Source organism: Diadema setosum, chromosome 9, assembly GCF_964275005.1.
Source record: "Diadema setosum chromosome 9, eeDiaSeto1, whole genome shotgun sequence".
Classification (NCBI taxonomy): domain Eukaryota; kingdom Metazoa; phylum Echinodermata; class Echinoidea; order Diadematoida; family Diadematidae; genus Diadema; species Diadema setosum.
In genome coordinates, this window is record NC_092693.1 from 16,119,549 (window position 1) to 16,133,454 (window position 13,906).

At 39.1% G+C, this 13,906-nt stretch overlaps 1 protein-coding gene across 1 annotated transcript; it reads right to left on the reverse strand.

Moving 5' to 3' along the window:
• Positions 1-1,097: 1,097 nt before the first annotated feature.
• Positions 1,098-3,074, reverse strand: LOC140233409 (solute carrier family 52, riboflavin transporter, member 3-A-like). The gene is made up of 2 exons (XM_072313515.1): positions 1,917-3,074; positions 1,098-1,325 (listed from the first exon to the last, which is right to left on the reverse strand). Exons 1-2 carry the CDS (start codon positions 3,072-3,074, stop codon positions 1,098-1,100), a joined length of 1,386 nt encoding a protein of 461 aa, XP_072169616.1.
• Positions 3,075-13,906: the final 10,832 nt, after the last annotated feature.

Consider the following 13,906-nt stretch of genomic DNA (forward strand, 5'->3'; position numbering starts at 1 on the left):
ACTTCCTCGCTGGCCATTCCGATCCGTTCGCCTATAACGGGGACAAAAGTTGTGGGGACCAGGGTAACTGAATGTTAACGTTATAAACAAGATACATTATGTACCGCATTTCTGTTGTTGCTGTTGTTATATCTATCATCTATTACTTCTATTCATAAGGCAGACATAAACTCTTCTATTTCATTTGAGTCCACATTTGGTCATATCTATGACATCTGTTTATTTCAGTTGCAGGATTGTCAAAAGACTCAAATGCTGAATCTTTACCTGATCTTTGAACGGAAATTGGCAACAAATTCTAGCAGATTAAGTTAATATTATTATCTTATATTGGCACATTTTGTGGTTTTCTGACGTAAGCAGATTTTATCACTTTAACCAACTCTATCAAATTTTCCCCAAATTCAGAAAGCGCAGTAAAATCCTGAATTGCCAAGATGTTGGAATTGAGGTCAACAAAATGAACCAAGTCCTGAGCTTTAATACCGGCTGTTGAAAAAAAAAACCCTTGATGTATTAGTACTTTTAACGTTGGTGTCGCTCTGCACCAAAGCACCATACAAACTGGCAACACCCTGCTGATCTACAGAACAGTCGTAATAACGGTGAAGTGGCTTACCTGAGTGCAAGGTCATACATTCCATCTTCTGGAATGTCACACACGGTATTGATTGTGCTGGAAATATTTGTAAACAATGAGTTCTTGTACAAAAACAAGGCAACGTGAATAGATGCTACCCTTTGATACAGGTGGTGCATTCAAATTGAAAACAATACAACAATGCTGCGCCTTTTTGTAGCATACACACAATATAGTTACAGTCTCCTTGCATTCCAGTGTCAATCGGAACAAAAGACTGAAAAGATTGAAAGTCAGCACATTGTCTGACAGTCAAGAACATGACACCAGGGGCCCGTTGCATAAAACTTACCATTGAATTTCAATGGTAACTACCGTCAAAATTAGGCATCACAGCCAATCAGCATCAAGGATTATAAAATTTACCGCTGATTTGAAGACTTACCGCTAGAAAGGAGCGGTAAGTCCAGCGGTAAGGGTTTTATGCAACAGGGCCCAGAGCTTGAGAAGAGATCCGCTACTTGCAAACGGGGAAGTCTTCACAAGGATCGCTGTAGTAAGGCACGAAGAGAAAGAACACGCTGACGAGTGGGAACATGATGAAGGCCCCGACCAGCGAGCCCAGCTGCGTCACGATGCCGTACCACGTCAGCAGGCGGTGGTTGTCGGGCTCGTTGCGCAGGATCCAGCCGATGGCGGCCTTGACGTGGGCGAACACACCGCCGACGATAATCCACGCTGTGACCTGACAAAATCAGAATCAAACCCACCATAGAACGGTTTGAGATAAAATGATCCACATTCGTCATAACAAACAACTTTAGTTTCAACATACTGTTATAATACGTTGGAAGGGCAAACCCTGAACAGATTAAACTGATAAGACAAGTTAGGCCTCTTATTCATTCAAAAGAATATAACCAAGGAAAGATGTACATCCACAGGGCTTTGAAACGGTGATCGAGTGTTTTCAAAAACAGAATGGACCAATTCGGAGTCAATGTCTAAATTGTTATCAGTAAACGTACTTTTGGAAAGGGTATAGAGCAGTCAAAGCGCTTTCACATTAATTATTGAAATAACACTCTTCCGAGTCTCCTTGCATATTAAAATGCACCTTCGATACATTCGATCAACGTATTTTTTTTTTTGTTTCTTTTTCTTTTAGTTTAATCAACCTTTAGGAACGAGTTATACACCACTCTATGGGTACCTGATCAATCTAAATATCATCTACTTCTCCTTTTCACTGGACCCTATAGTTCATCGACTTCTTGATAATCTCTAGTAAGATTTAGCACAATAAAATTAATTTATCATAGAATACAGAACATACCACCAGCACACTGCCCCAAACGTTTTCCTGTAGTGGCGGCACAGGGCTAAGAGCGGCGGTAGCCATACAATACGCCCCAGCCAGCACCCCGAAAAGACACGTTAGGGTCACCATGGTTAGACTCTTCATCGGGAAGTACATGACAACGAAGCAGCCGACCGGATTGGCCACGTGCCCGAGTGTAGCGGCTAGCAGGTAGGTATACAGGCCATAGGCACCGCAGGAGTAGCTCTGAATGGAAGGGAGAACACTGTTACTCAGGGCATTGGCAACTGCTAGGACGACGAAGAGGACGATGTATTCGCCTGTCGAATGTTTCTCATGCTTGACGACGTCTTCCTCCTCCAGATCAAAAGTCGAGGTCTGTTTGTCGACGTGCTCGTCACCCTTTCGTAGGGACTCGGCCGACTCTTTGTCGTCGACAGTTTCTGGTATCTGGGTGGCGTACTCTTGCTTGGCCGCAGGCAGCTCCTGAAGGCACCAGAACGCCACCAGCGAAAGAACCATGGATGCAAAGAGAAACCAAAAGAAGATTTCCGGGGAAAAGTTTGGTTGATTCGTCACTGGCATCCAAGTCGTACAGTTCTCCCCGGAGATTTCGTCCGTGTAAGTTGAGTTGGCGATGCAGTCTTGGTTGCTGACGCCTTGCCCGAGGGCGACAAGACTTGGGGCTAAAGCACTTAATCCTTGTCCGACAAAAAAGAGAGTCATGTAGTTGCTCTTGAGGCGAACCATAAAGGGAATAAAGGTGACTGATGACGTGCAGTTCACAAGAGCCAAGACGAAAGACAGAATAAGCAAGGCCGTGCTGCGATCAGCCCCAATCGCTCGCCAAAAAGTCGTGACGTCCCAGAAGAATACGAGCAACAGGCAAGAAACGACGCCAGCGACCAGGCTAGCGTAGATGACGGGCACCTCGAGTTTCTTTGCAGACACGCAGCGGCTGGCGAGCGTGAAGGCCACCGGACCAGCGTTGGCGAGTTGAATGAGGATGACGAGGTAGGAAGCTAGAGTGTAGCCCTCGGGGATACCCAGGGCGACAAGGACGGGCAGCTCCACCCAGATTGCATTGATGGCTATCCATGATCCAGAGCCAAATAAAACCACCGACAGCACCATGAACGCATGGAACGTCCTTTCTTTGAAGTCGACATCCATCTTCTACGAAGAATGTATTCTATACTCATGCGTAGTAGAGTTCCAAGTCTTTATGGTCCTAATGACAATCTTTAATGTATCCTCGATGAAGTAATTGCCATCCGCTGATATACCCTGAAAAAGAAAAGACAAAATATAAACTCACTTGACTCATATGAGTGATATCTTTATGTATATCACAGATGATAAAAATGGGCTTTCACACCTTTTTCTTTTTAACCTGGTATCCTAAATTGAACAATGATATCTTAACTATCGGTAGTGAAAACTCACAAAGTCGTGAGAAAGTAGGTTTAGTAGGCTGTCATGGTCGAATTCTATACAGACCGTCGTTCACAGTTATTCGTGTTAAGAACTAGTCGTCACTTTATTATCATTGTGCTATGCAAGAGAAAGACCCAAAAGAAATGGTTGGGGTATACGTGTACCCCTCGCATCATCGCTTAAATCATCATAAAGGGTGTGTGCAGTTCTGGTTGAGGTGAGGATTTATAATTAGCTTTTAACGTTTTGCGAGATATTCAGAAACTACTCTATGAGATGTCAAAGAGCATGCAATTCTAAGGGGTATCAAAAGTTTATTTGATGAAAATCGGTTCTGAAATGGCTGAGATATCCAAAAACAAGGTAAAACAAAGAGATCCTGTCGCCTTTTATTGTTATCACTTTTTTGATATCTCAGCCATTTGAAAACCAATTTTCATCAAATAAACGTTGAATCCTTCTTAAAATTACATGCTCTTTCATATTTCATAAGAGGTTTCTCATTATATCACTTAGGAATGGTCAGAACATGAATCCCCACCTCAACCAGTAATGTACAGTCCCTTTAAAGGGACTATGCAATGCAGATGCATGTTGACTTGCGTTGGGTAATGATAGTCTCAACATTACTTATGTGGTCAAATTATATATTTAATTACATTATGTGCCGTATGTTCTTTTTTTTTCTATTTTTCTCGATATTATTTGGATACGCCCCATCCCCCATCCCCCCCCCCAAAAAAAAACAAACAAACAAACAAACAAAGATTGTGTCAATTACATCTTATTCGGCAAATCATTGCTAAAATACTTATATGATTATATGACTGATATGATTAACAGAAGATGACATTGGAATGCATCTTTACACTTCTAAGACAGAGTATAACTTGCATGTGTTTCTATGTCACTAATCACTTATGCATCTTTCCTTAGACTGAGCATGCCCTATATACTTCCACGTCACTTCTTATCATACTGCAGGGAAATATGCGAGTTATGCATGAATTAAGATATGTCGATATATACATAGAATATTATGTGATAGGATATTTCAACCACCTAAATCAGAGAGGAAATGGGAAGAAATTTTAAACCAAAATTCAGATTGTACTAAAATATATAATGTTCCTTATACATCTACTTTGAATCAAAGACTTAGTTATTTTCAGTATAAAATTTTACATAGAAATATTGGTGTTAACAAATTACTTTTTGCAATAAAGCTATCTGACACACACCTCTGTACGTTTTGCGCGAGGTCCACAGAAACAATTGCACATTTGTTTTGGGAATGTGACGTTACCCAAAGGTTTATTGCTCAAATACAAGAAATTAGGTTACAGAATAAAATTCAAATTACTAAAAGTTCCTTTATACTTGGTTCGACAGAAAATCCAAAATGTTACAACGTACACATTTGTAGTTTATTTGTATGCCAAATACTTCATATTTTCTGTAAGAAATAAACAGAAATCGTTACATTTTAGCCAATTTTGTCAATTTTTAAAGCAAGCAAAGAAAGTAGACGAATATATGTCTGAGAATACTAAAGGTTTTGTATCTAATATGAATTGGAATCGCATTTACATTATTTAATTGTTTCGCAGTTGCCTGTCAAATTTCGATCATTTGTCCTTGTGTACTGTACATGTGACATTTATTTTGTACCTGAATGTTTATATGAATAAAATTTCTTTGTGAAAAAAAAAAACCCACAAAAAACATGCGAGTTATGCTCAGTCTAGGATAGAGTGCACTCTATTTTATTAATCATTATTAGTACTTTACAGATGTCAGAATTGGTAGTGCCATTGATAGAATCTTATTTTGGAAGTTTTCTGTATAGGCGTATCCAGGTAATCTGAAGAATTATGCCGGTAGTAAAAAAAAAATATATATATATATATATATATATATATATATATATATATATATATATGATAAGATGTGTATGGCACATGTTAAATGTTCTTTTGTCCATGGGGGTATTATATTATATGTAAATCGATAAACACCCGATAAAAGTAAACATGCATTTACATTGCATAGTCACTTTAAGTGTTACAAGACTAGTAGCTTTGACACAGTTCATTTCACTTCTACAGTATAATCAAATAAGTCTATATGACGGCCGTGGTGTAGGCAGTCTGTCGTATTTTACATGCACAGAAGTCTTGTATGAAGGCAATTCTATAAAAATCATATCTCAATCTGATAACTCGCCAAACACTAGTATTCTGACCCATACGCTCTATATAGGGGTGGAAGCCCCACATTGTTCTTTCGACAGATACTGAGGCGTAAACTGGTATTGACATTGCACATGTATTACGCAGCGAATTAACTCGAAGGTTAATCATTTTGATAAACACAAGCCCAATGTTATCTCACACACAACCTAAATATCGTCACCTGCCCGGTAGAAGGGTCGCAAGTAAGGTTTGTGTGCTCGAAAAACCATAAGAAGAAAAAAAGCAAAATGTCACTCCAATCAGTCTGCCAAAAAAAAAAAAGAAAAAAAGAAAAAAAAAAGAAGGCATAATAGCCAAAGTTGGTACGATCTAAACTTGAAATGAATTTTAAAAAGGAAATTGATAGATAAAGTCGTAAAGGTAAAAATGTTTCTTCCCATAATTATGGGACCAAACATGACCTGTTAAGAAATAGGTTAGAATAATAAAAGTTTTTTTCTCAATTCATAACATTTATCGCCCCTAGGTAGAATATTACAAATCATTATGAATGGGAAATTTGATGGTAAAAGGGCAGATACCTTAATCTTCACAAAATTGGACGTGAAACATTTCAAAATGAGAAAGGTCTGGGACGCCCCACATGGACAAGTCACGATTATTCCTTGCATGGGCAGCGACTCGAATAGTACCTATTAATGATATGTTTTAGGAGAGTTATGGCCGGATAGTCGGATGTCATTTTTATCTTTCGGAAGTGTGATTTCACATCCTGTGTTAGCCCATATCATCGGGAGTGTTTGATTTGCGTTAACGATAAACATATCTTTACAGTCCTTTACAGTGGTGCTGTATACACAAAAGAACAAGAATTATGATAAACCCGATTTACGGCATATTCTATAACTCACGCATGTAATGTACATCTGCATAATCACACCTGTACATATGGGTTATACCCTCATCTAAAACACAAAATGCAGTGCAATATCCGGAAATCCTGAACTTATACAACCGCTGCATAATAATTGTAGTACACAAATCCACAGAGCAACATGAGGCATTATTGTCAGGTCTACTTCCTCTACTAAACAAATTACAATCATGTAAATATGTTTCCATTATTCGTAGTTTATCGCTGGCATGGTATGTAATTTTATCAAGTTTATGGCGCATCGACCAAGGTTCAGAGAGTATAGCTTATGACATTTTCAACGCTTATGATGATGAGCAATGTGTACATGGTGTAGTGTACCAGGTGTAGAAAACGTATCATAGTTTAAATCTCGGATCAGAGTGCCTTCTAGAATATCGCAGAACGATCCACTTCAATATAATTAGGCCTACTAGCCTCCTACAGAAACGAGAGAAAAAAAAAAAACACCCAAAACTTCAATTACAACAGATTCATATTAACGTAGGATTTACTGTAATGACATGTCACTAACTAAACAATAGGGGCCTTCCTGATATGGTTTGATTATGCTGGTAGGGTAGGGTATAACAAGCCGTCGATCGTAACTTAGCGTCACGCCATAATTATATCATTGTGTGATGATTGGGGGATGAATACCCTAGTATGATACTCCCGAAGGTTGTTGTGTTTAATATGTTTTGCTTTGCTTTTTACCATTGTTTGGGAGTCAGCATTTCGCCGCTCGCGAGGTCCGTAATCCAAAAGTCAACTAAGCTGTTGTTCCATTATCCTACGCCTTATTTAACAAGATCTTCAGAACAGTTGTGCTTCATCCGAGCACAGATATATATTTCATACTACCCTGCTCAGAAATGGAGACGCGTTACGCTGCATTGCTTTTAGGCCAATTGAGTCTGCATAGAATTTACTATCCCAATTAACTTGTGAACATGGTGCCTGCGCTGCAAAAGCCTATACTGCGACTAAAAGAAAAAATGAAAAACTGGAGAAAAAAAGAGAGAGAAAAAAAAAAAAGAAGCGATGGAAAGAGAAAAGACATGGCATCTACTGCATACCTTGCTCATTTTTATTTTTCATAAAGGTTTTACGACAGTATGTCTAAAAATAATGTACTGCAAAATGCATTGCTCAAAGAACAGCCCTGGCAGAAATTAAAGTGTCAACGGCAAATTTCAATTATTCTAGGCGTGCACTTTATTACTACTTCCATTAATATTTCTTTCAACATCTCATCCAGATGTCTGTGCTATGAACACTTATTGACTTCTGGCTGGGCTGTGAATTGTGTACGTTGATGCGTGTGTGTAGGCTATGCCTACGTCACAAGGGGTATATTCCCGAGAATTGAAATTCAGCAATCTGGTGCACACTTGGGGCGATCAAATATTTGGACAGTTTTTATCTAAAAAAAGAAGAAAAAAAAAGAAAATCTCGGGAATTATGGGGGGGGGGGGCAAAATGGACGGTGCCCACAATAAGTCCCCCCCCCCCCCCCCGCGATCGACGCCCCTGCCTCTGACTATGATAGGCCGCCTATATTCATCCGAGGGGAAAAAAATGAGCGGCAGATCTTGAAACCTCCGACCAACACGAGCCTTTATGGGTGCAACAAGCTCTTTACTTTATTCATATTTGTGCAAACATAAAATATGTTTACAGCTATATTAAACGATACGATAATAGGAACCTATACAAATGCTGTATAGGACGTTGTGAGAGTAGCGACGACCTTGTAAAGTCTACTACGAGCCCGAGTACGACGTGGCGTGATCGACGTACATGTACCACGCGATGACTGCATTGCAGACATGCATGCACTGCCGCATGCCGTTTCACTTTATATTTAAGCTTATTAGACGAAACATAAAACAAACACTTATTATGCTCCTTAGCCCAAACTGTGTGACACTTGGAAGTTCGGTATACATGTACAGTATATCCATGGCTCACCTCATGAATAAAGACGGTAAGTTAAAACTGCCGAACGTTCATCGCGTGGTCGGCGATAGTGAGAGTGCGAGATGTTGAACAGCGAGGAGGCAACATCGACGGAGGCCGGAGCCAGCGGGGTGGATATCCAGAGATGGTGTGTTGCACGAACGCAGAGCGAACGCCGCGCTGATAGGGGTCTGATCTCACATCTACACACACAATCCTATGGTAAAAGTGGAGGAAATCTGCGTGTCGTACACGATCAATCACAAGGTACGAGGTTTAAGTGCAAGCTTGCTCATGAACTTCACCTTGTATACTGAGTATATAGGTCATTCTCGTGCCGCATCCACACACATGTGTGCGGTAAACCATTACGTGACCTTTGTACACGGTAGCGTTTGCTTATTATGTACTAGCATTCCGGGGGGGGGGGGGGTGGGGGGAGGGGGGGGGGGCAAGAGGATGTTCTTTATACTCCAATGAGCTTGTGGCTTACTCCATTTACTACAGTACTAGCTAGGTGTGTGTACGTATTAAAGCTACCAGTATGTAGCTAAGCTCCACTGAATGTGGTGATAAAAAGGCAGTAGAGCGTATCGTGTCACTTTTGTTCGTTTATTTTCATGTTCAACAAAGAATGTATACTGGCATAAACCAGTACCAGCAGGTGACCAGTGCCCGTATGAGAAGCATCCATATATTGTTTTGCATTGAATATAGGGAAAAGCTAACAGGTCTACACAAATTTCCAAATACTAGGCTTTAGATAAGGAACTGTACTGTACTGCTGTCAGGTTGGCAAGCACTTTTTCTATGGATTATATATAAATGATCATTATGCTGCTACGTCACAGATGCTTATAAAATCTCAGCGAATTATACACCTACATGCCTGTTGTACTGTTATGACTTTGTTTTTCCTGCTCATTCGTCAAGTTGGACCACGAAGTGGCTATTAGTAAGCGATAACCTAGATATCCCCCCCCCCCCCCAGTCCGCGTATTGCACGCGGGTCTTTCCAATCAGGGAGGTGAGAAGTCTCCCTGTTTCACCTCCCTGTTCCAATCAAGGAAGTTTCTACTTCCATTTTCCAATCAAGCTTTTTCGTCGAAAGACATAAAACCCTGAATCCATAACTCTACCCCATCGTTTCTGTGGGCGGACTATAGGCCTAACCACACCGGGTGGATAAACCTCCCTGTAGGTCTATACATACTAAGTACCATGAAGTGCCAGGAGTTTTTGGCTTACGTCACACGAGGACACCCTGGCATGTTACCCAACTGAAATTCAATTACATCACATACATCCGTCGATTAGAGTATTCTTGCATGTTGTCATTTCTCTGGAATTTCGTGTGTTACTGGGCATCAATCTTGAATCTCAGGGGCGGATCCAGGAATTCCGTTATAGCGGGGGGGGGGGGGTGGAAGCAATTTCTGGTGCCACTTCCGGGTTTAATCAGATGACAAGCAAAACAAAACAAAACAAAACAAAACAAAACTACCGTGGAAGGTGCCTTACAAGGATCATCGTGCGATTCCATGCATACATTTCTCTATAAAAGAAAACAAAAAAGAAAACAAAATGAAAGGGGGCGAGCCCCTGATGCCCCCCCCCCCCTCCAGGATCCGCCACTGAATTTAGAGCTGTGCTCGATTGTGATAATATATACTTACACAAGGGAGGTTTACATTTTTGGGAACATTAATAATATCATGCCTGGTGGATTGGATGGTTTATATAGGTAGCGATATAAGATCTACGATTTGCAAACCCTCAGAATTCTCTCAAATTGAGTCGTCAAACAGATGAACTTGGACAATTTGGGAGGTGCCCTCTCGCCCTCTCGCCATGAGAACTCGACTTCAATTGATCATGGAGATGCAGTGTTTCAAACAGGTGCAACGCCATACTCCCTCCACGATATGTTGCATATCACACGTATACTTATATTTGTTTCCTGGCTTATGGTTTCAGGTAATGCCCGTCATATCGTTAGATTCATAAGGCAGGCTGATTGGTCGGTAGTTTACGTTAAAATCACCATGGCAACAAGAGATTGCCTGAGATTTTCCAGCTATATAGGCTTACAGTGGAGACAAAACCTGTAAAAGAAAAAAAAAAGAAATGTGTAATCACATTTTGGCTCAATTTTTTCCTCTTATTTCTCTATTTTTCTCTCTTATGGATCATATACCCTGCTATATACTGGCTGCAACTAAACGATGCAAATCAAGAGTCGTTCATTAGGCCCGCGAACTTGACATGAGTTGAAGTGTACTATAGGCCCACACGCTATAAACGCCCGGCAAATATCAAGGCCCTGATATCTGGCTCGTGGGCCTGTTTAGACCTACTTGGTGTCGATAGCTCGTGGGTTATATGGCTCGTGGGCTGAATGACTCGTGGGATATGACTCCCTTGATAGCATGCATGTATTACAAAATAGTAATAAACACTCTCGAATATGGAATTGAGTTGTCTATTTAGACTTCATGAATAGCTTAAGGATATATAATTATGTAGTCACGAGCAATGGCTGCTTTTTGGATGGTAAGAACATCGTGACCTTGCTATACGATTTATTAAAAATGTTAACAATATGGGGAGATTGCGATATGAATTCAGACCATCAATAAATTCGACATGTAAATTTTCAGAAATTAAGACTCTTTTATCGTTTTGGTAACTTGTGCTTCCTGCTGAAATAGATGAGCAAAATTGATTTTATCCCCCCCCCCCCCCTCCTTGTCTGTATGGTTATCATGCACGTAAAATTGACCATACAATACCTATTATACCGGGGGGGGGGGGGTTCGACATTAGCGGTCGCCCGGTGGCCCGGGCCACAAACATCATGTCTAGCCACCAGATTTCCAAAAAGGCTATTCTGGTGGTCCGATCGGGCACTTAGAATTCAAAATGGATTGTTTGTTACCTTTCCTTTTATTTCAGAGGGCCACCAGAGAAAAAAAAAAGTTAGTGTAGAGCTCTGCCTTCAGTAATAATATTGGTATATTTGAAGTCGACAATCAAACAAAATGAATGAGAATCGAAAGCCGATGACATCATCACTTCATCTTGCACTTTAATACCAACACCACTGTGGGTTTTTGTGAAAACTTTTGAAACCTGTCTTTTTGTATTATCATCGTCTTCTATTTTGATGAAACCTGTTTGAATCCACTATTTGTTTGTTTGTTTTTGCATTTTTTTTTAGAATCAAACTGAAGTGGTACACAGCAGTTGAATACTGTTATGGAACAATTTCGACATTCCTATTATAGCGACGGGCTTCCAGGCAGCAGCTGTCGCGACCATCTCTCTTTATTATATACAGGTCTATTGTCCCTCTGCATTATAAGCCTCTCCTTTTATCATTGTCTGTGTTTTACTTTTCATCTTTCATCTTCCCCCTCACTCCACATCCATCACTCTAGTTATCTCTCTCCCTCTCTGATCATTTTGTATACTCTTTCACTTTGGTGCACTTTGGTGCACTTTGGTGTGCAGGCAATTCAATATACAAGTAGGCTCCATCGTTATCTTTATTTCGGAAAAGGGGGATATCAAAGAGAAATGTTAATACACTATACGTTTCACCTGTGTAATGTGTTTACTGTTTCGTGTCTCCCCCCCCCCCCCCATCAATATGGTATTATTTTGGTAGGAGATCACCCTTTCCTCTTTTTTTATTTCTCACCTGCGAAGGTTATCCTCAATAATGAGTTGTATTTAGATGCGGACGTCGTTAAACTTAGGACAAGTTCCCCTTCATAATGGATTGGGTGAATGCAATAACATAGAACGCATCGGACTATCAATTCAGTATATATATATATATATATATATATATATATATATATATATATTTTTTTTTTTTTTTTTTTTTTTTTAAGTTTCTGCACCTTGAGAAGACTGGATGAGAAGACTATACTAAACTTTATGATGTCACATACGTGGAACGATATAACGAAACTATAAAGAGAATTCAACATATTAAAAAAAAAAAAGGAAAACAGGTACACATTCTCTCGACTTGTTACTGCCATATCGGGTGGCGTTATTCCCCTACCTTCTGAAAGAGGCAAGTCAGGTGCTTTTTTATTACGCGAAAAAAAGTGAAAATGTATGACATTTTCTTTAAATCTTTTTTTATATCGTTTTACACATGACATCACAGGCTGTAGTAATATTCTCATCCAGCGATGGCAGCACTGAAACTTCAAAAATTCATAATTTTTAAACGAATTGTTCGATTTTCCTCAAACTTCACTGATGCGCTCTGTTTCTGCATTCTCTCAATCCACATATCTACATTAAAGTGAACTTGACTTTAATGATAAAGCACAACGGTAGGGGGAGCCGACATAAACTAGCAGGTGGTGTGGCATGTTTCCACACAGAATGCGGAACAATGTCAGGATGGTTCATGGGAAAAGACGGACCGACCTCGGTACAACATCGTATGTTAAACGAGACCTCCGGATGATTTTCAGACTTTTACATTTGAACAACAATAAATTACTTATTATGAGTACAGAATTTCAGAATTTGTTTAATGTATTGGATGACTAATAAGAATGTTTTCAAAATTTATAACAAATTGCAATGAACAAGGATGATGACATGGCAGCCTCACCATAAAAAAAAAAAAATGCATGAGTTTGGGCTCAAGGAAGCAGTACAAATGAAGAAAGCATGCATAGATTATACACAAGAGAACTTGTTAAGCAAGCGGTAATGTAATGGAACTACTCTGCAATATTTCTGAAATATGTGAGTCTCCTATGTCATAATATTGTTCAGTGTAATTTGTTTAAGGATTTTTAAAGTATTGGTTTCTCTGCTCAAGGACTACAATACAGGTATATTCCACAAATATATACATGAAGCTGTTGATCTATGTACTATATGATGTGAAATTATGAAAATCGTCCGGAATGCCCCTTAACTTGAAGTTCCCTTCCATCTTCACGAATCCTGTCACTGTGAGCACAGCATGGCATCAATCACGTAGAGACTGGGCTTTTCCTAACCTATAATAGCCTACACTGTTTTTATGAAGATGAAATTTGATGCCATGGTGCATGAACTATAAAGAGTACACCAGTTGTGCCAGCACCCGAGAAATGAACAAGAAATTATTATCATATATATATATATATATATATAATATATATATATATAATTATATATATATATATATATATATATATATATATTATATATATGTATATATACATATATATATATATATATATATATTATATATATATATATTATATATATATATATTTATATATATATATATATATATATATATATATATATATACATATTTATATATATATATATATATATACATATATATATATATATATATATATATATATATATATATATATATATATCCCTAGTTGGCACCTTAGGGAGACATATTGGGGGGAAGTGTCTTCATTAGGGAGGCAACTGGTCATTAAGGAGACAATTTTCGT